Source organism: Melospiza georgiana, chromosome 7 (genome assembly GCF_028018845.1).
Source record: "Melospiza georgiana isolate bMelGeo1 chromosome 7, bMelGeo1.pri, whole genome shotgun sequence".
Lineage (NCBI taxonomy): Eukaryota > Metazoa > Chordata > Aves > Passeriformes > Passerellidae > Melospiza > Melospiza georgiana.
The window spans coordinates 630,841-644,118 of NC_080436.1; the positions used below are offsets into that span (position 1 = coordinate 630,841).

Consider the following 13,278-nt stretch of genomic DNA (forward strand, 5'->3'; position numbering starts at 1 on the left):
ACCTTTTAATGGTAGATCTTCTCTTTCTGCCTCTGAATTTATGGTGATTCTCAGGAGAAAGTATTGGCACATCTGGGAAAGGGACTGGGATGGCTGAAAACAGGGTATTACCTCACACTGCAACATTTTTCTACCTTTTAATGGTAGATCTTCTCTTTCTGCCTCTGAATTTATGGTGATTCTCAGATGTCATTTACTGGCCCAAATTCCTTGCAGCTCCTGGGGCAGAGAGAAGCTTTTCCTGTTGCCAAGGTTCAATGGGAAAATGATACTGTGTGTTGCACCCTCCTTCATACATTGAACTGCTCTTTTTATCTTAGAGCATAGATTTAGTTGATCCTTTTTCAACAGAATGTGGCAGGCTGAACTCACCTGAATTACTAAACCATTCTTTAGATAGTTGATAGTTGAGGTTTTTAAAGGGGAAAAAAAAAGCTAACAACAGGCTTTTCATCTGTGGGCTTTATTGGTATTGCTCCTTAACTGAGCCATACCTTTAAGGAATTACATGGGTGCATTCTAGAAACAGTGTTTCTAGTAATTTGAGGTGTCCCACAGATTTGGCTCATTTGCAGGCTTTGTTCCCTTTTCTCAGCCTTCCCACTGGATTGTGGTCTCCAAGGAATCTGTAAATCCCATTTGACTCCTGTTCTTTTGGATAATTTTTGCACCATTCCAGTACAAAAGGAGGCCCTCTGTTAGGATGATTTCCCTACCATTCCCCAGCAGTCTAATCTGCCAGTCCATTCCCTACATTAGTTGGGTTCTTCCAAGATTTCTGAGCTTCACAAGGCAGCAGATTGACTTGGCTTGGGAACTAAACATTCCTGAGGAATCATCTGATAACATCACCACGTTCAACAGCTGATCCTTGAGCTCAAAGGATCCCTCTTTCTTCCCTTCAGGCAATTCCAAGGCTTGCTGCTCCCATCTGGGAACAGTTCCCAGTTTGGACTTTCTTGTGGAGTATCCCTCCAGTCTTCCCTGCTGGGATCCTGCTCAGGAATCCATGGGGGTACAAATTTAGCTATTAATTCTTCTCACCCCTGCCCAGTTCTAATTCCAAAGGATTTGGTGTCTTGTAGGAGTGCCAGGAGTCACACACAGTCGGGACGGATGGAGACGAGAGATCTCTGCAGCCAGGTCGTGGAACTATCAGTTTATTGCAAAGGGCGTGGTACAGGGCCCTGCTGGGAGCTGCCAGCCGCAGCTCGGAGCAGGCCCGAGAGAAGAGAGGGGTAGAGAGGATGAGAAGTAAGAACGTAAAAACATAAGAAGGTAAATGGAAAGCAAGTAGGTGAGTGAGTGAGAAAGTAAGAAGTGAGTAAGAAAGGGAAGAAGAAGAAGAAGTGAGCAAAGTTCCTGTTACAATACAATAAATCATCTTCTGTGTTGAATATTCTGATTCTCTCTAACCAATCTAGTACAACATACAAATCCTATAGCATTTCCGTACAGCCTATAAGAATCACTACATCACCATACTGTGTTACATTTTAAACCCTAAAATCTCCTCTTTGGATCCCTTCTGCCAAGCTGGTAGGGTCTGCTCTGACCCTTGGAGCTGTCTGCAAGCAGAGGGTCTTGTTTCATCAAGAGGGGATTACCTTCAGCTGGCCACACCATTGTTTCCCAGTTGTTCAGTAACTATGGGATCTCAAAACTTGCTTTCATTTCAATCTCACTTATAGTTTCTATATTCTCAAAATCTTTTGCCAGGCAATCATATTTATAAAGCTTTGCTGTTTCATCCTCCTCAACAGTGTCTGCCTTACCCAGCTGGAGTCTGGTTCCAAGTTTGTTCTTACAGCTTCTGCTGCTTTCAGTGTCCCAGGAGTTCCATCAATGGAGTGACAGCATTTTCCACTTCCTCCAGGATTCCCTCTGTTGCCTTTGTGTGCTGGAAGAATATGAAAACCTGGGCTTGCAGGGCTTTACTATCAGGAATTACATCCCTGGATTTGTTCATTTCCTAATATTATCTCTTCCCAACAAAGCACTAGGCATACAAGGAACACAGGAATAGATGTGCTAACCACTGTTTACTCCTCTGGAATATCAGAGCTTGGAAAAAAGGGCAGTTTTGGCTTTTCCTGATGGTACCTGTGAGGTGCATTTTACATAAAACCCCCTTCCTATGTCTTTCCCTGTATCCACCAGAAAGCCACCTGTTCATCCCCCAGCTACTTCCTCCCTCTCTTCCTTTATCCAACAGAATTTTAATAGGTAAATATTCCCCTCCGGAATGGCACCTTTCATTCCAAACCTAGTAACAAATGAACCATTTTCTTTGACCTTCATTATTAGGATTCCACCAAGAGCCACTGGATGGAAAATGATCCTCCCCTGCCCCCTGCTGGATTCCAGGAGCAGGGATTCTTTCCCTCTTTCCCCCATGGTGCCCACACTGCCCGCCCCTTTTCGGGCTTTGTTTCACAGCTTTTGCTTCCCATCCTTGGATCCTCTCCCTCACTCCAGGAGCTCCCAGCAGTTCCACACCCTCTTTTCTCCCATCCTGATAATTTCTCCAAGAACAAAAATGCGCATTTCCATTTCCTTCTTTTCTCCAACAAGTCCCACATATCCAAACCTAAACCTGACACAAGGAACTCTCGGTGCCTACAAATCCAAATCCAGACCTGGCCATCCCTTAACCAGCAACTCCAAACACACAATCCTGGACAACTGGCATTCATTCAAACCTAACATTTAGGACACATTGAATACTTCAAAATTCTCAAGAAGCATCCTGTTGCCTTCAGTTCCCAGGGATTTTTGCTTTGGACTCACACGGATTTGGGGCTCAAGGGATGTCCCTGAAAAATCCTCTGTGGTGCAGGCTGGAATCCCCAGTCCCGTGAATCCAGAGAGTGTTAGAAGCATAAGCTAACCTGGGCCACCAGAAAGGGACTCAATAGTGATGAAGGGGCACTGCTGGACACCAGCCAATAGCAAGGGGACATTAAATACACACTTGAAACTTTGCAGTGATTGGGAAGACCAACACCAAGGGCTACACCCTGATGTGCTGAGACCTGAGCAGCAGGGCTGACTTAAGAGATGAATCCTGGGCACTGTATGACTGACTATCAGTATTATTTAGCTAAAAATAGATGACAAAAATGCAAACATGACAAAATTAAAGGGAGCTCACACAAGAAGGGAAGACTGAGCTCAAAAGCAGAAACATTGTATCAGTGTGCACCAGCATCCTGGTTTTATATATTTGAATTTTTTCCTTGCATTGAGTTTTATCCCCAACAGTTGCCTAAGAAATAATGTTATTAGTTTTTATTGGTACAGTGTGAAAATTTGTTATGGCTCTGTGTGTGTGGCTTTGGCCACACTGGTAAAGACACAAAATAAGCACTTGGATTCCTCCAGACGCATAATGGGCAATGTGTCAGAAGCCCCCTGTGGATAAACTGCTGCTCTCCTTTGCAGTGGTGCTGAGTTTTGCAGAGTAGTTGAAGGGTTTAACCACCTTCACTGTGGAGAAGGCTGATGGACTCCTGAGTACAGGGCTGTGGTGATGGTTCTGCCTTCTGCATGTCTTTCCTTTGTGGACACAAACCAGTGGAAAAGCAAGGCCCTGAAGCAACCAGGACCCTCCTAAGAGGGCCACGAGCTTTGCTCCCCTTCCAGTAGCAGTGCTGAACACACCCATGCTCCCCTGCTGCGGCAGGCAGAGGAGAGAGCTGCTTCCGGAAAATGGAATATTGGCCCTGCTCCATCAGGTACCAGTCTCTTTCTTCGCCAGGCAATATGCCTTCAACATGAAAGATGAATGTCCAAGAGATGGGGCCTGCAGGCCCTTAGAGTGGAAGCAGATCCCCCCACTTTTAATTCCTCCCTGGGTTGAGACTAGCGCTCCCAGGGTGAGCACTCCTGGTGACATGGCCAGGAACCCCAGCCCTGCAGTTAAAAAATGACCACAGACCCACAGAGAGAACCATGGACAGGTAAGAAATGCTCCAGCAGGCGAGGCTGGGTTGAACTGCCACATCCTGGGCATCGCTTTGCTGCTTCCCATCACAGCTCTGCAGCCAAGAGGCCCCTGTTGTCTGTAGTAACCCATTTGGTGCATGTGGGACCATATGGCAGCAAGCACAGAACATACTGGGGACCCAGGTGCAGCAGCCACATAGAAAAGCTGTGAGGTCCAGAGACACCGAGCAGTACAGCTACCCCATGTCATACCCACAGCTGGATGGGGAGCGGGAACTGAGAATACAAGACTGGGTCATACATCGATCCAAAGCAGGTAATTCCCCATGATTTTTCCTCAAAAATTTGAACTCTAACAGTATCAAAACCTTTGTGTTTCTCTGTGTTTAATATACAATTTTCCAGTGAGCTGGCTGCTCACAGTTTTTCTCTGTTTCACCACAAAATCGGTTGTAAGTTGTTTTTGGATCAAATCCCAAGATCTCCCTTTCCTCATGGATTCGGAAGGAAAATGTTGAAACTGAGGTGCCTATAAAATATCTGTGGAAAAAAATCAAAAGAGGGTTTGTGAGGGGAGGGCAAGTTTTTAAATTGCAAGTAATTAGATTTCAGTTCAATGAACTTCACTGTTCAGTGAAATGATATGATAATAAAATTATTGTATATACACACACAATATAACCATTATACATCTACTATACACATCTCAATTATATCATTGACTATATAATGTCTTACACTATTTGTAAACAACCTTGGGACAAAAATCATATTCAGTTTTGTGACAGTGCTGAATAATAAGCTTTGGCTGAATAAAAGTCAGGTTTGCTACCTTGCATGTGCGCAAATCCACTGGTCAATCACAGCTAAGCCCCCATCCTTATAGAGTTTCAGCTCCTCCAGAGAGGGTTCAAACCTCACCATCTCAGGCAGCAGTTTCTTGAGCAGTTCAATCTCTTAAAAAAGGAAGGATATGAATTTATCTCTGCATTATGAACAGCAACTCACTGCTGTCACACAATGTGTTTGTTTAAGAAAATCCCGGGTGAACAGTTACAGAGCAAGTGACACCAAAATCTACCAACAAGTTTTACAAATTCAGTTGCCGAAATTCACAGCATTGCAGGGAGGGAGAGGAGCCAGTGGTAATTGCTGCACTCCTCTGAAGTTACCAATCCTCAAGTAACTGTGATCTGCCTACCTTCCTCAACAGCATCAGTGGCTACAAAAACTCTTTCAAGTTTAAGCGACTCCAATAGGCTATGGATTTTCTTTACTGCTCCTTGCAGGGAAGGCACATCTTCTCTGTGACCCCAAACGAAGTCTCTCCTTCTGAGATGAACCCCAAGGTATGGGCCACCTAGAGCTGTGCCTGTCTTAACCTACGAGAGAAAGATTGAAACTTTAAAACTTGAGAGTATCACTGTTCACACTGTAAAACCAGAATGCAATCATCTCTGTATAACACACAGAATCTCTCTAGTTGCAGACAGAAAGTTTCAAGCATGGACTGGAAGTAGCTTGGGACACTTGTTGCAACATTTAAATCTTGGTTGGCCACCATCATGCAAGAGAAACTGGAGTGCCAAATCTTTGTAAGAAAAACTTCCTCTCCTTTATCAAATAAATCCTCAACTGGCAGGTTGCAGCTGAACGTTACACCCACACATAGTGTTGAAAACAGGAAGAAATTCAAGTTTCCTTTACTGAAATGAGGGCAACAAAGATCTGGCCTGCAGAACCAGTCAGGCACACCTCGACAGACTCTGTTAGCTTGTATCACATGGGGAGAAGAAGGTGCATGAGGAACATGTGTATTCACCTTGATGTGAACAGAAGGGTGTTGCTCACCTGTACCTTCCAATATGTCCTACAGCACACAACCAGGAATACACAAATAAAATATTTGTTATGGGAAACAGACTATTAAGGATTTTACGTTCATCTGTGTCCAGTCCTCCTTGTACTGAGTCCTGTCTGCCTCATCAGTGGATTGAAGGTATTTCTTCCTAAACTTGTCTCCCACCACACGGAGGTGTTTAGCAAACACCATGCTCCGACGGGTCTGTTGGAATAAGAGCAGACACTGAGTCAAAAAAAGGAGAGCTAAAAATGAGTAGGTGGAGACAGTTTCACATACACAGCACTTTCAGGATACAGTTACTTCTGCAGTACTCTAAGCAACGATTTTATCCAAGCTTTAATAGTTTATTTCTAATTATCACCATATTTATAACCAGCCTACTCACCTGCCCCTGCAATACACAGGTATAGGGAGGACACTGCAGTTATTTACACAACAGAATACATGATACACCAAATTAAACACCCTAGCAATATACCTCACTTCTGGAAACAAAAGCTGGGCAAACACTTTAGTGTGCTAAACACCTTTAAGAATAAAACCTGCTTTAAAAATATTATGTATCTAGCCACAGACACGCCTAGGAAATTCAGTGGGAAAATGACGAAAAAGGAATTATTTCCTTAACCTGTGAGTAATAATCTCTAAGATTCGGTGATGCAGTTACCCCTGCACACAGCCACAAGTGGCCTTTTTATTAACAGGCAAAAGAATTACAGAAATCTCAATTTTTCCCTTTTTGTCTGCAAAGAAACAGAGAAGGGAGAGATGCTTCTCAGAGGAACATGGAAAAAAGAGAAGAGGCCCTGGGCCCATGCTGCAGTGAGAAAATTTTTGTTTGGACATCAGGCAAAACCACTGGGGCAATGTTTAAAGTGCCACTGCTAAGAAATGTGTGCTATAGACCCATGTGGATTTCATGTCTCCTTTTACAGGACAAGTCATACTCAAATATAGTTGCATTTCTTTCTTTGAGAGGTCACTCTCAATGAATAATTCTTGGGTAGCAAACTAGTGTTTGGTCTACTTCTGGAAACATGCCATATCTCAAGTGAATAGCCCGATATTTACAAGACTGAGGTCCGTGTAATTTGTTTTGTAGTATCATGACAGTCAGTCAGTTTTTCTTAGGAATTTCAACTATATCAAGCACTCCATGGCATGTTCCATTTTCCTGTGTCTGAACTTCAACATTTTCTTAAAACTTTTATGAAAGGAATTATTTACCATAGACCTTTGCCTTGAAACCCATGGGAATTTTGCCTTTGAAGCCAGTGGGGAGGGATTTGGGGCAGCAACGAGCACTTTACAGAATTCTTTTGAAAAGACTAATCTTGAGGTTGACTAGATAAGAAACTGCTCTCTTCTGATTGTAGATATGTTATATAGGGGAAGCCCTTTTAATCACCATGACCTGCAGCACTAGGCCTTTAGGCACAAGACAGCAGGGCAAATTCCTGTGTCACATTAATCCACAGCAGCCTGAAACCATGTTAGCACACATTGCTGAAACAGAAGGCACAAGTGACTTTCAAGACAAGAAACCCAAGGCAAAACTGAAGCACGCATTGGTAACTGAATTTTTAGCAGAGCCATGGAAAAAGTCTAGAGAAGCTATCTGTAAAATACTCACATTCCAATAATCTTTCCCTCCGTAGTGGTCATGAAGAAGGTTTTCAGCTCTGTCTAACATCACTGACCTATTGAAAATTGTAAAACTGAGTGCAGTTCCCTTAGGAATAGAACTTACATTATGACGTTTCTTTACACATTTGCTAAGATAAAGCACAGAATATAGTCTGTTTGCTAAAGGAACATGGGGAATAAGGGACAGGCTCCTGGGAATGAGGCTCCTAGGAGGCAAATGCTAGTTCTCTACAAGGCAAATTGTGACCCACAGTCTGCTAGGGAGAGAAGGGAACCATGTCACTCCCTGTGCCTGCTCTCTTCCCTAATAAATCATATCTTGACTCTGAAAGTTAAACACTAACAAGCATTAACCACCCCTCACAGTCTTTGTAACAGTTGCTATACGAGAAATCAGATTTCTAACAGGGAGAGTAATCCAAAGGGGACAAGTGACCTGTGTGATAATGCTCGGCCTCAGAGCACACAACAGCCTCTGGGAGCAAGCAGAAGATCATGAAAACAAACCCAGAGAAGGTGTTTTCCACATGTAGAATAAAACGTCCTACAGTAAAACAACAGATCAAAGAACACAGAGACATTACCAAAATGTGTGGTAGTAGACAGCAGCTTGCCCTTCTCACAAATAAACACAGTTCAGGATTGCGTACTGGAAACATAACTGCACTATGAAAATTCTAAGAGAAGAGATTTTGAGAGCTTCAAGTATTCCAGAGCATAAGAGATGTAGATTTAGTTTGTGAGCACACTGATAAGAAAACACACAGAAAAATGCTTCTGCTAAAAGGGATCAAGATCATTATCGGCATCTCCTTGTACTAAAAAGAGAGGAAGCAAATAACCAATCAACTTTGGATTACCACTGCTGATCATCAGCTGTACGGAAAGCCCTAAATCACCTGGAAACAGACAAGACTGTGCTGGTGAAGAAGCAGCACTACATCTAACGGGATGATTGGAGGTGATTGAGGGTACTAATTGAAATGCATCAAAAAGTTGCCTTGAAGTGACCACACTTGAGGGGTAAAAATCCAGTCCTAGGGCCACACAACTGGTTGCCCAGCCAGAAGAGCAATATGGGAGATAAGAGCTCTGAACAACCATAGTAGTTTGAAGACACTAGCACACATGAAGATAAGGGACATCTCACTGAACATTGCCTAACAAGATTTCCTGACAGCCTTCATTAAAGGTTTTCTTAAAACATGGTACAGAAAGGTTCTTGCATGGATTAAAAAAAAAAGTATAGAGACAGGGATAAATGCATGGCTCTCATTGCAGATGGAGGTCACAAGTGGAAGGTCTCTTCACCATATTCCTAAACAACGTACAGAAGGGCATGAAAGTAGGTGACACAGCTTAATTATTTTAAATTCCTCAGAGCAGCTAAGGCCAACTATGAAGAATTAGAGAAGTCTGATCACTGGCCAATAAAGTGGCGGATGAATTCTAAAGCAGGAGTGAGTGTAGTAAAAAAAAAACCAACAAAACCTGGCTTCATCTAATAACTAAAGGTCTTGATGGTCAGGAATGAGGACAGTTTGGTGCCAACATCAAGGCAACACTCAGAGGTTAAAATAAGGAACCTGTGTCTCAAGAATTAGCAGAAAAAGAAGAGAGCACTTGACAGAACATGCCATTTGTACTGCAATGTCACAGGTTTACCCACACACAGTGCAGGATCCTGCTGAACTGGTTCCATAAGGTTTGGAGATTGGCAGTGGTGACAACCAAAGGCATGGAATGGCTTTCACACGGCGAGCAACTAATGGAGCCAGGGCTCTTCCAGGACTGCAGAGGAGACTGCTGAGGGGGAATGTGCCAGAGATGTAAAATTACATGTGCCGTGGAGTAGAATATGGAACAGCTGATGGTTTAGCATCTCTTACACTGCATGATCTACGGGATTATTTGATGATACCTTGGAGGTATGAGTCACAAAGGCTGCCTGAGAAGGAATATAAAGGAGCTCAAGGCTATCTGCTCCTAGGTTTGAGCACTGCAATCTTTAACTAAACTTACAGTTAAGTGTTTCTTGCACTGTAAATTTCTTTTTTATTATTTTAACAGAGTACAATAATTCAGTGGTGAAGTATCTCAACAGTGGACAACCCTTTAAATTCCACCTGCTCTTGCCACCTAGCAACGGGGTTGTACAACAATTATACAACAATACGTAGTTATACAAGGCAACTCACTGTGCTGAAGTGTTCTTCAGAAGGATGGGAGCCACAATAGAGGCAGATCCTTGGACAGACAAGCAAGAGGCCTTTAGGCCTCGTGTTTCCTCATAACCCCAGAACCAGCCCCTAAATGGGAACACAGAGGATTGGTTCACAGGCTTGTATTTTAAATTAATGCCAGATATAAAACAAAACATCCTAAAAAACTACATATGATACAAATAAACCAGCCACCTCCTTTACACTGCTTTTCAGTGTAGAAACAACTTTATAGAATTAGATCTTCTCATACAAGTACAATGTTTTACTATTCACGGGCTTTTTAAAAACAAAGTGAACTCCAAGCACCCAGATATCTATAGTAGGGAAATATCTCTCTGAATACAACTGTAAAGACCAGAAGGAATGCTCGATGTTACCTGTAGTAGCCATGTTTGTCTCTGGAGTACATCAGCTGATCAATGCATGGTTTTTCATCTATTTTTTCTTCCCATGTTCCTTCTTTCCATCCTTCTGCATAGCCTTGTAGCACATAAACCTGTTCAATAAAGGGCCCACCTGACTCTGAACAGAAGGCAAAGCAAAGGATTTGTAAGCATTAAAACCCACACCGTAAAGGTATGAACAAGGATCAGTTGCAGTTAAAAATCTGCTAGAAATGCTAATATTACACTACTCTCTCTTCTCCGTTTTCATTATAAAGAAGGAAGGGAAGTTCTGTGAGAGCTAGAAAAGCTAAAAGGGTCAGGCAATGTGATCACCTGCTATCCCACCCAGCTCTGTGTGATTTAATGTGCCAAATGCAACAGAATCACTGTCACGTGGTTAAAACACACAGATTTTCAGTGCTGTAAGCAGCTGCCACAGGAGGAGTGCCTCCAAGAAAAATGCCAAGTACAAGCCCTTCTTCTCCTAAAGTTCAGGGTCTCTACAAGCATTTTCTTGTCAGGCAGGGAACAGCTTTCCCTTCAGAGCTCTTTGCAGCAGTGTGACATTTGGTGGCCTTTATTTCCTTTGCTGAACATGTTAGTGTGCAGTGTTCACCAATTGAAAATCTGGTGATTAGCTCAACATGGCATTAAATCCTAAAGGAACCAACTTCACTTTCTTATGGAAAGCCTTCCTCTTAGACACAAAGAGCAAGGGATATTTCAAGTATACGCAATATCAACGATGAAAAAGTAAGTTAAGGGAAGAACCTGCTTCACAACTTTTACTGTCCAACCACCATATCCAGGAAAAAGGTGACTTGTCTGTATTCTAACAAGCTGCCTCTCTCCTTATGGTCTTGTCATTATGGTCAAAACCACACGGAAATACCACAGGTGAATTTAACCACAGGTACTAATTGTCTATCTTCAAGGGTCCCAGAAGTCAAGGGGGCAGCAGTGCTACATCAAACAAGCTGCCAAGTAATTGCGTTATTCCATGCCAGTGGTTGTGTAGCTCAGCAAAACTTCTTCCCATCCCTCCTCTTGCCACCTCTACGATTTTTTTTTTACATGAAAGCCCCTATAAGGACAAACCTCTTAAGACACCATATCAAATATTTAATTAATTGTAGATTGCATGATCCCATACCCCACCTGCAAGGAACTGCTCATATTCGATGACAGGGATGTTCTTGTTGAGACTCGGGATATCAAAGAACTCGGACCAAGCGATCCGAACCTGGAGGATATCGGCGCTCTGCCAATGATAAAGACGTCCCCAGGGAGGCAGAACCAACGCCCAGTTTTCACTTTTCCGCAGGGTCTTTAGAAGGGAAGCAATGCGAACATAGACATCTCTGCGAAGGTTGAACCCTTCAGGGGGGTTTACATCATACAAAAGGTATCTGGGGAGAACAAAGGAATACCATTTTTTCTGGGAGCACATTGAGGCCATTACACGTTTTTCTTTTTTACCCTACAATCCTGTGATGAAACTGTTGGGAAGAAAGTTGTTCCTCTTTTTGAATTTGTGGTACTTGGAAGGGGAAGAAGTATGGGAAGTCAGAGCAGTGTGTGCCTCAGGGGCTGGAGTGGCCACTAGGGTCTCCTAGCGAGATGGCACATGAAAGGAGCCTTTCTTGCAGAGGGTCAACGAGCAAAGAATCTTGCTCATCCAAAGGGTAACATGGAGTGCGTGGTGAAAATGGTGAAACCACAGGCATATAACCCAGGCAAACTCTTGTAAGCTGGACACAAAGGCAGGAGGGCGCGGTCCAGAGAAGTAGAGGAAAAGAATGCATGTGGGAGCTAGATAATCCCTGTGGGGTTCGTTACAACACAGGATATTCTACAGACCAAAGCTCTCGGACAGCTGAGATGTCACCTTCCAAAAACAACCCAAAAAAGCACCAGTAGGCGAAGGAGGCCCTCTACCAGCTGAGGGCCGAGACACGGCGGAGACATCGCGCGGCGGGGGAGATCTCGAGGGGCAGGACCGGCCCGGGTCGGACGCGGTGGGGCCGGCGCTGCTCACCTGGTGCGCGAGGCGGCAGCGGCGGCGGGCAGCGAGGAGGCGGCGTGGCCAGCGCGGAGGGCGGCGGGCGGCGGCTCAGAGGCGGCGGCGAGCGACGGCGGGAGGGCGAGCGCGGCCAGGCCAAGCAGCAGCGGCAGCGTGAGGGCACAGCGGCCGCCAGGCCCCAGCGCCGCCATCCCCACGACACGTCCGGGGCGGCGCCGAAGGAGCCTCTGCCCCTCTCCGTCTCTCAGAAGAGGCCGGCGGTGAGGGGCCGCAAGCGGGAGCCCGTGAGGCGGTTCAACTCCTCCAGGATTTGCACTTCCTTCTGGTACATCTGCGGGAACAGCGGCGGTCAGCACCGGGCCAACCCCGGTTCCCGTCACCGGGGCCTCCGGTCCACCCCATGCCGGACCCCACACACCCTCCCCGGCCCCAGCGCATCCCGCACCTGCTCCCACTCGGGTTTCGTGTCGTGCCGGTAGCCGAGCAGGTGGCACAATCCGTGGGCCGCCGTCACCTGCGCGGGGGGCGGGAGCACAACATGTGTTACTGACCGAGCCGCATGCCCGCCCCACCGCTCGCCAGGCCCGAGCCGGGCTCACCGTCAGGACATCGTCAAAATCCTCCCCGGTTTCGCGGCACTGCTGGTGGATGTATTCCACCCCCAGGAAGATGTCCCCCAGGTTGTACTCGCCGCGGCAACACGGCCGCGGCAGCTCCCCCGCCTCCACTTGGTGGAACGGGAAAGAGAGGACGTCGGTGGGCTCCAGGCAATGTCGGTAGATGCCGTTCAGTCTCTGCATCAACGCGTTGCTGGCGCAGACTAGCCCTACGTCGAAGCGGGAGGCGCCCAGGGCGGAGCGCAAGGCACATACGGCGCGGCGGAGCGAGGCCCGGCGCACGGGTACGGCGCGCTGCGCATTTCGCAGCGCCACGCTCATGGCAGCGCCGCTACCGCCACCCGACCGACCCCCCGCCCACCACAGTGCGCCTCCCTCCTGAGGTCCTGCCCGCAACCAAGACCACGCCCTATGCAAGAACCCCGCCCACCCTTCTGGCCAGCCGTTAGTATGCCCGCCCAACTGAATCCCCGCCCACTTAGACCACGCCCACGGACCCGCCGCAACGCTGCTCCCACCCGTCTTCCCGCCCCTATCGGTCTGCTGCCGCCTAGTCCCGCCCACTTTT

At 45.9% G+C, this 13,278-nt stretch overlaps 1 protein-coding gene across 4 annotated transcripts; it reads right to left on the reverse strand.

Annotated features, from left to right (window-relative positions):
• Positions 1-447: 447 nt before the first annotated feature.
• On the reverse strand, positions 448-13,062 carry POFUT2 (protein O-fucosyltransferase 2). 4 transcript variants are annotated; one of them, XM_058027984.1, is made up of 11 exons: positions 12,539-13,062; positions 12,109-12,424; positions 11,229-11,479; positions 10,062-10,206; positions 9,658-9,768; positions 7,446-7,512; positions 5,888-6,013; positions 5,150-5,330; positions 4,781-4,904; positions 4,370-4,488; positions 448-1,900 (listed from the first exon to the last, which is right to left on the reverse strand). In XM_058027984.1, exons 1-11 carry the CDS (start codon positions 13,029-13,031, stop codon positions 1,695-1,697), a joined length of 2,139 nt encoding a protein of 712 aa, XP_057883967.1. In that variant the 5' UTR covers positions 13,032-13,062; the 3' UTR covers positions 448-1,694. The 4 variants fall into 4 exon arrangements, with proteins under 4 accessions (XP_057883967.1, XP_057883969.1, XP_057883970.1 ...); XM_058027986.1 differs by lacking the exon at positions 448-1,900 and having other exon boundaries at positions 4,318-4,488; XM_058027987.1 differs by lacking the exons at positions 448-1,900; positions 4,370-4,488; positions 4,781-4,904; ... (4 more) ...; positions 10,062-10,206; positions 11,229-11,479 and having other exon boundaries at positions 12,241-12,424; positions 12,539-12,607; positions 12,693-13,062.
• Between the last annotated feature and the right edge of the window lie 216 nt (positions 13,063-13,278).

Excerpts from the sequence above, each read along its gene's own strand:
- POFUT2 (XM_058027984.1), bottom strand. The coding sequence starts at position 13,031 with ATGAGCGTGGCGCTGCGAAATGCGCAGCGCGCCGTACCCGTGCGCCGG. Across the intron at positions 12,425-12,538 it reads CGAAACCCGAGTGGGAGCAG|ATGTACCAGAAGGAAGTGCA; the intron begins GTGCGGGATGCG and ends CTGTTCCCGCAG. Across the intron at positions 10,207-11,228 it reads ATATGAGCAGTTCCTTGCAG|AGTCAGGTGGGCCCTTTATT; the intron begins GTGGGGTATGGG and ends CCTTCTGTTCAG.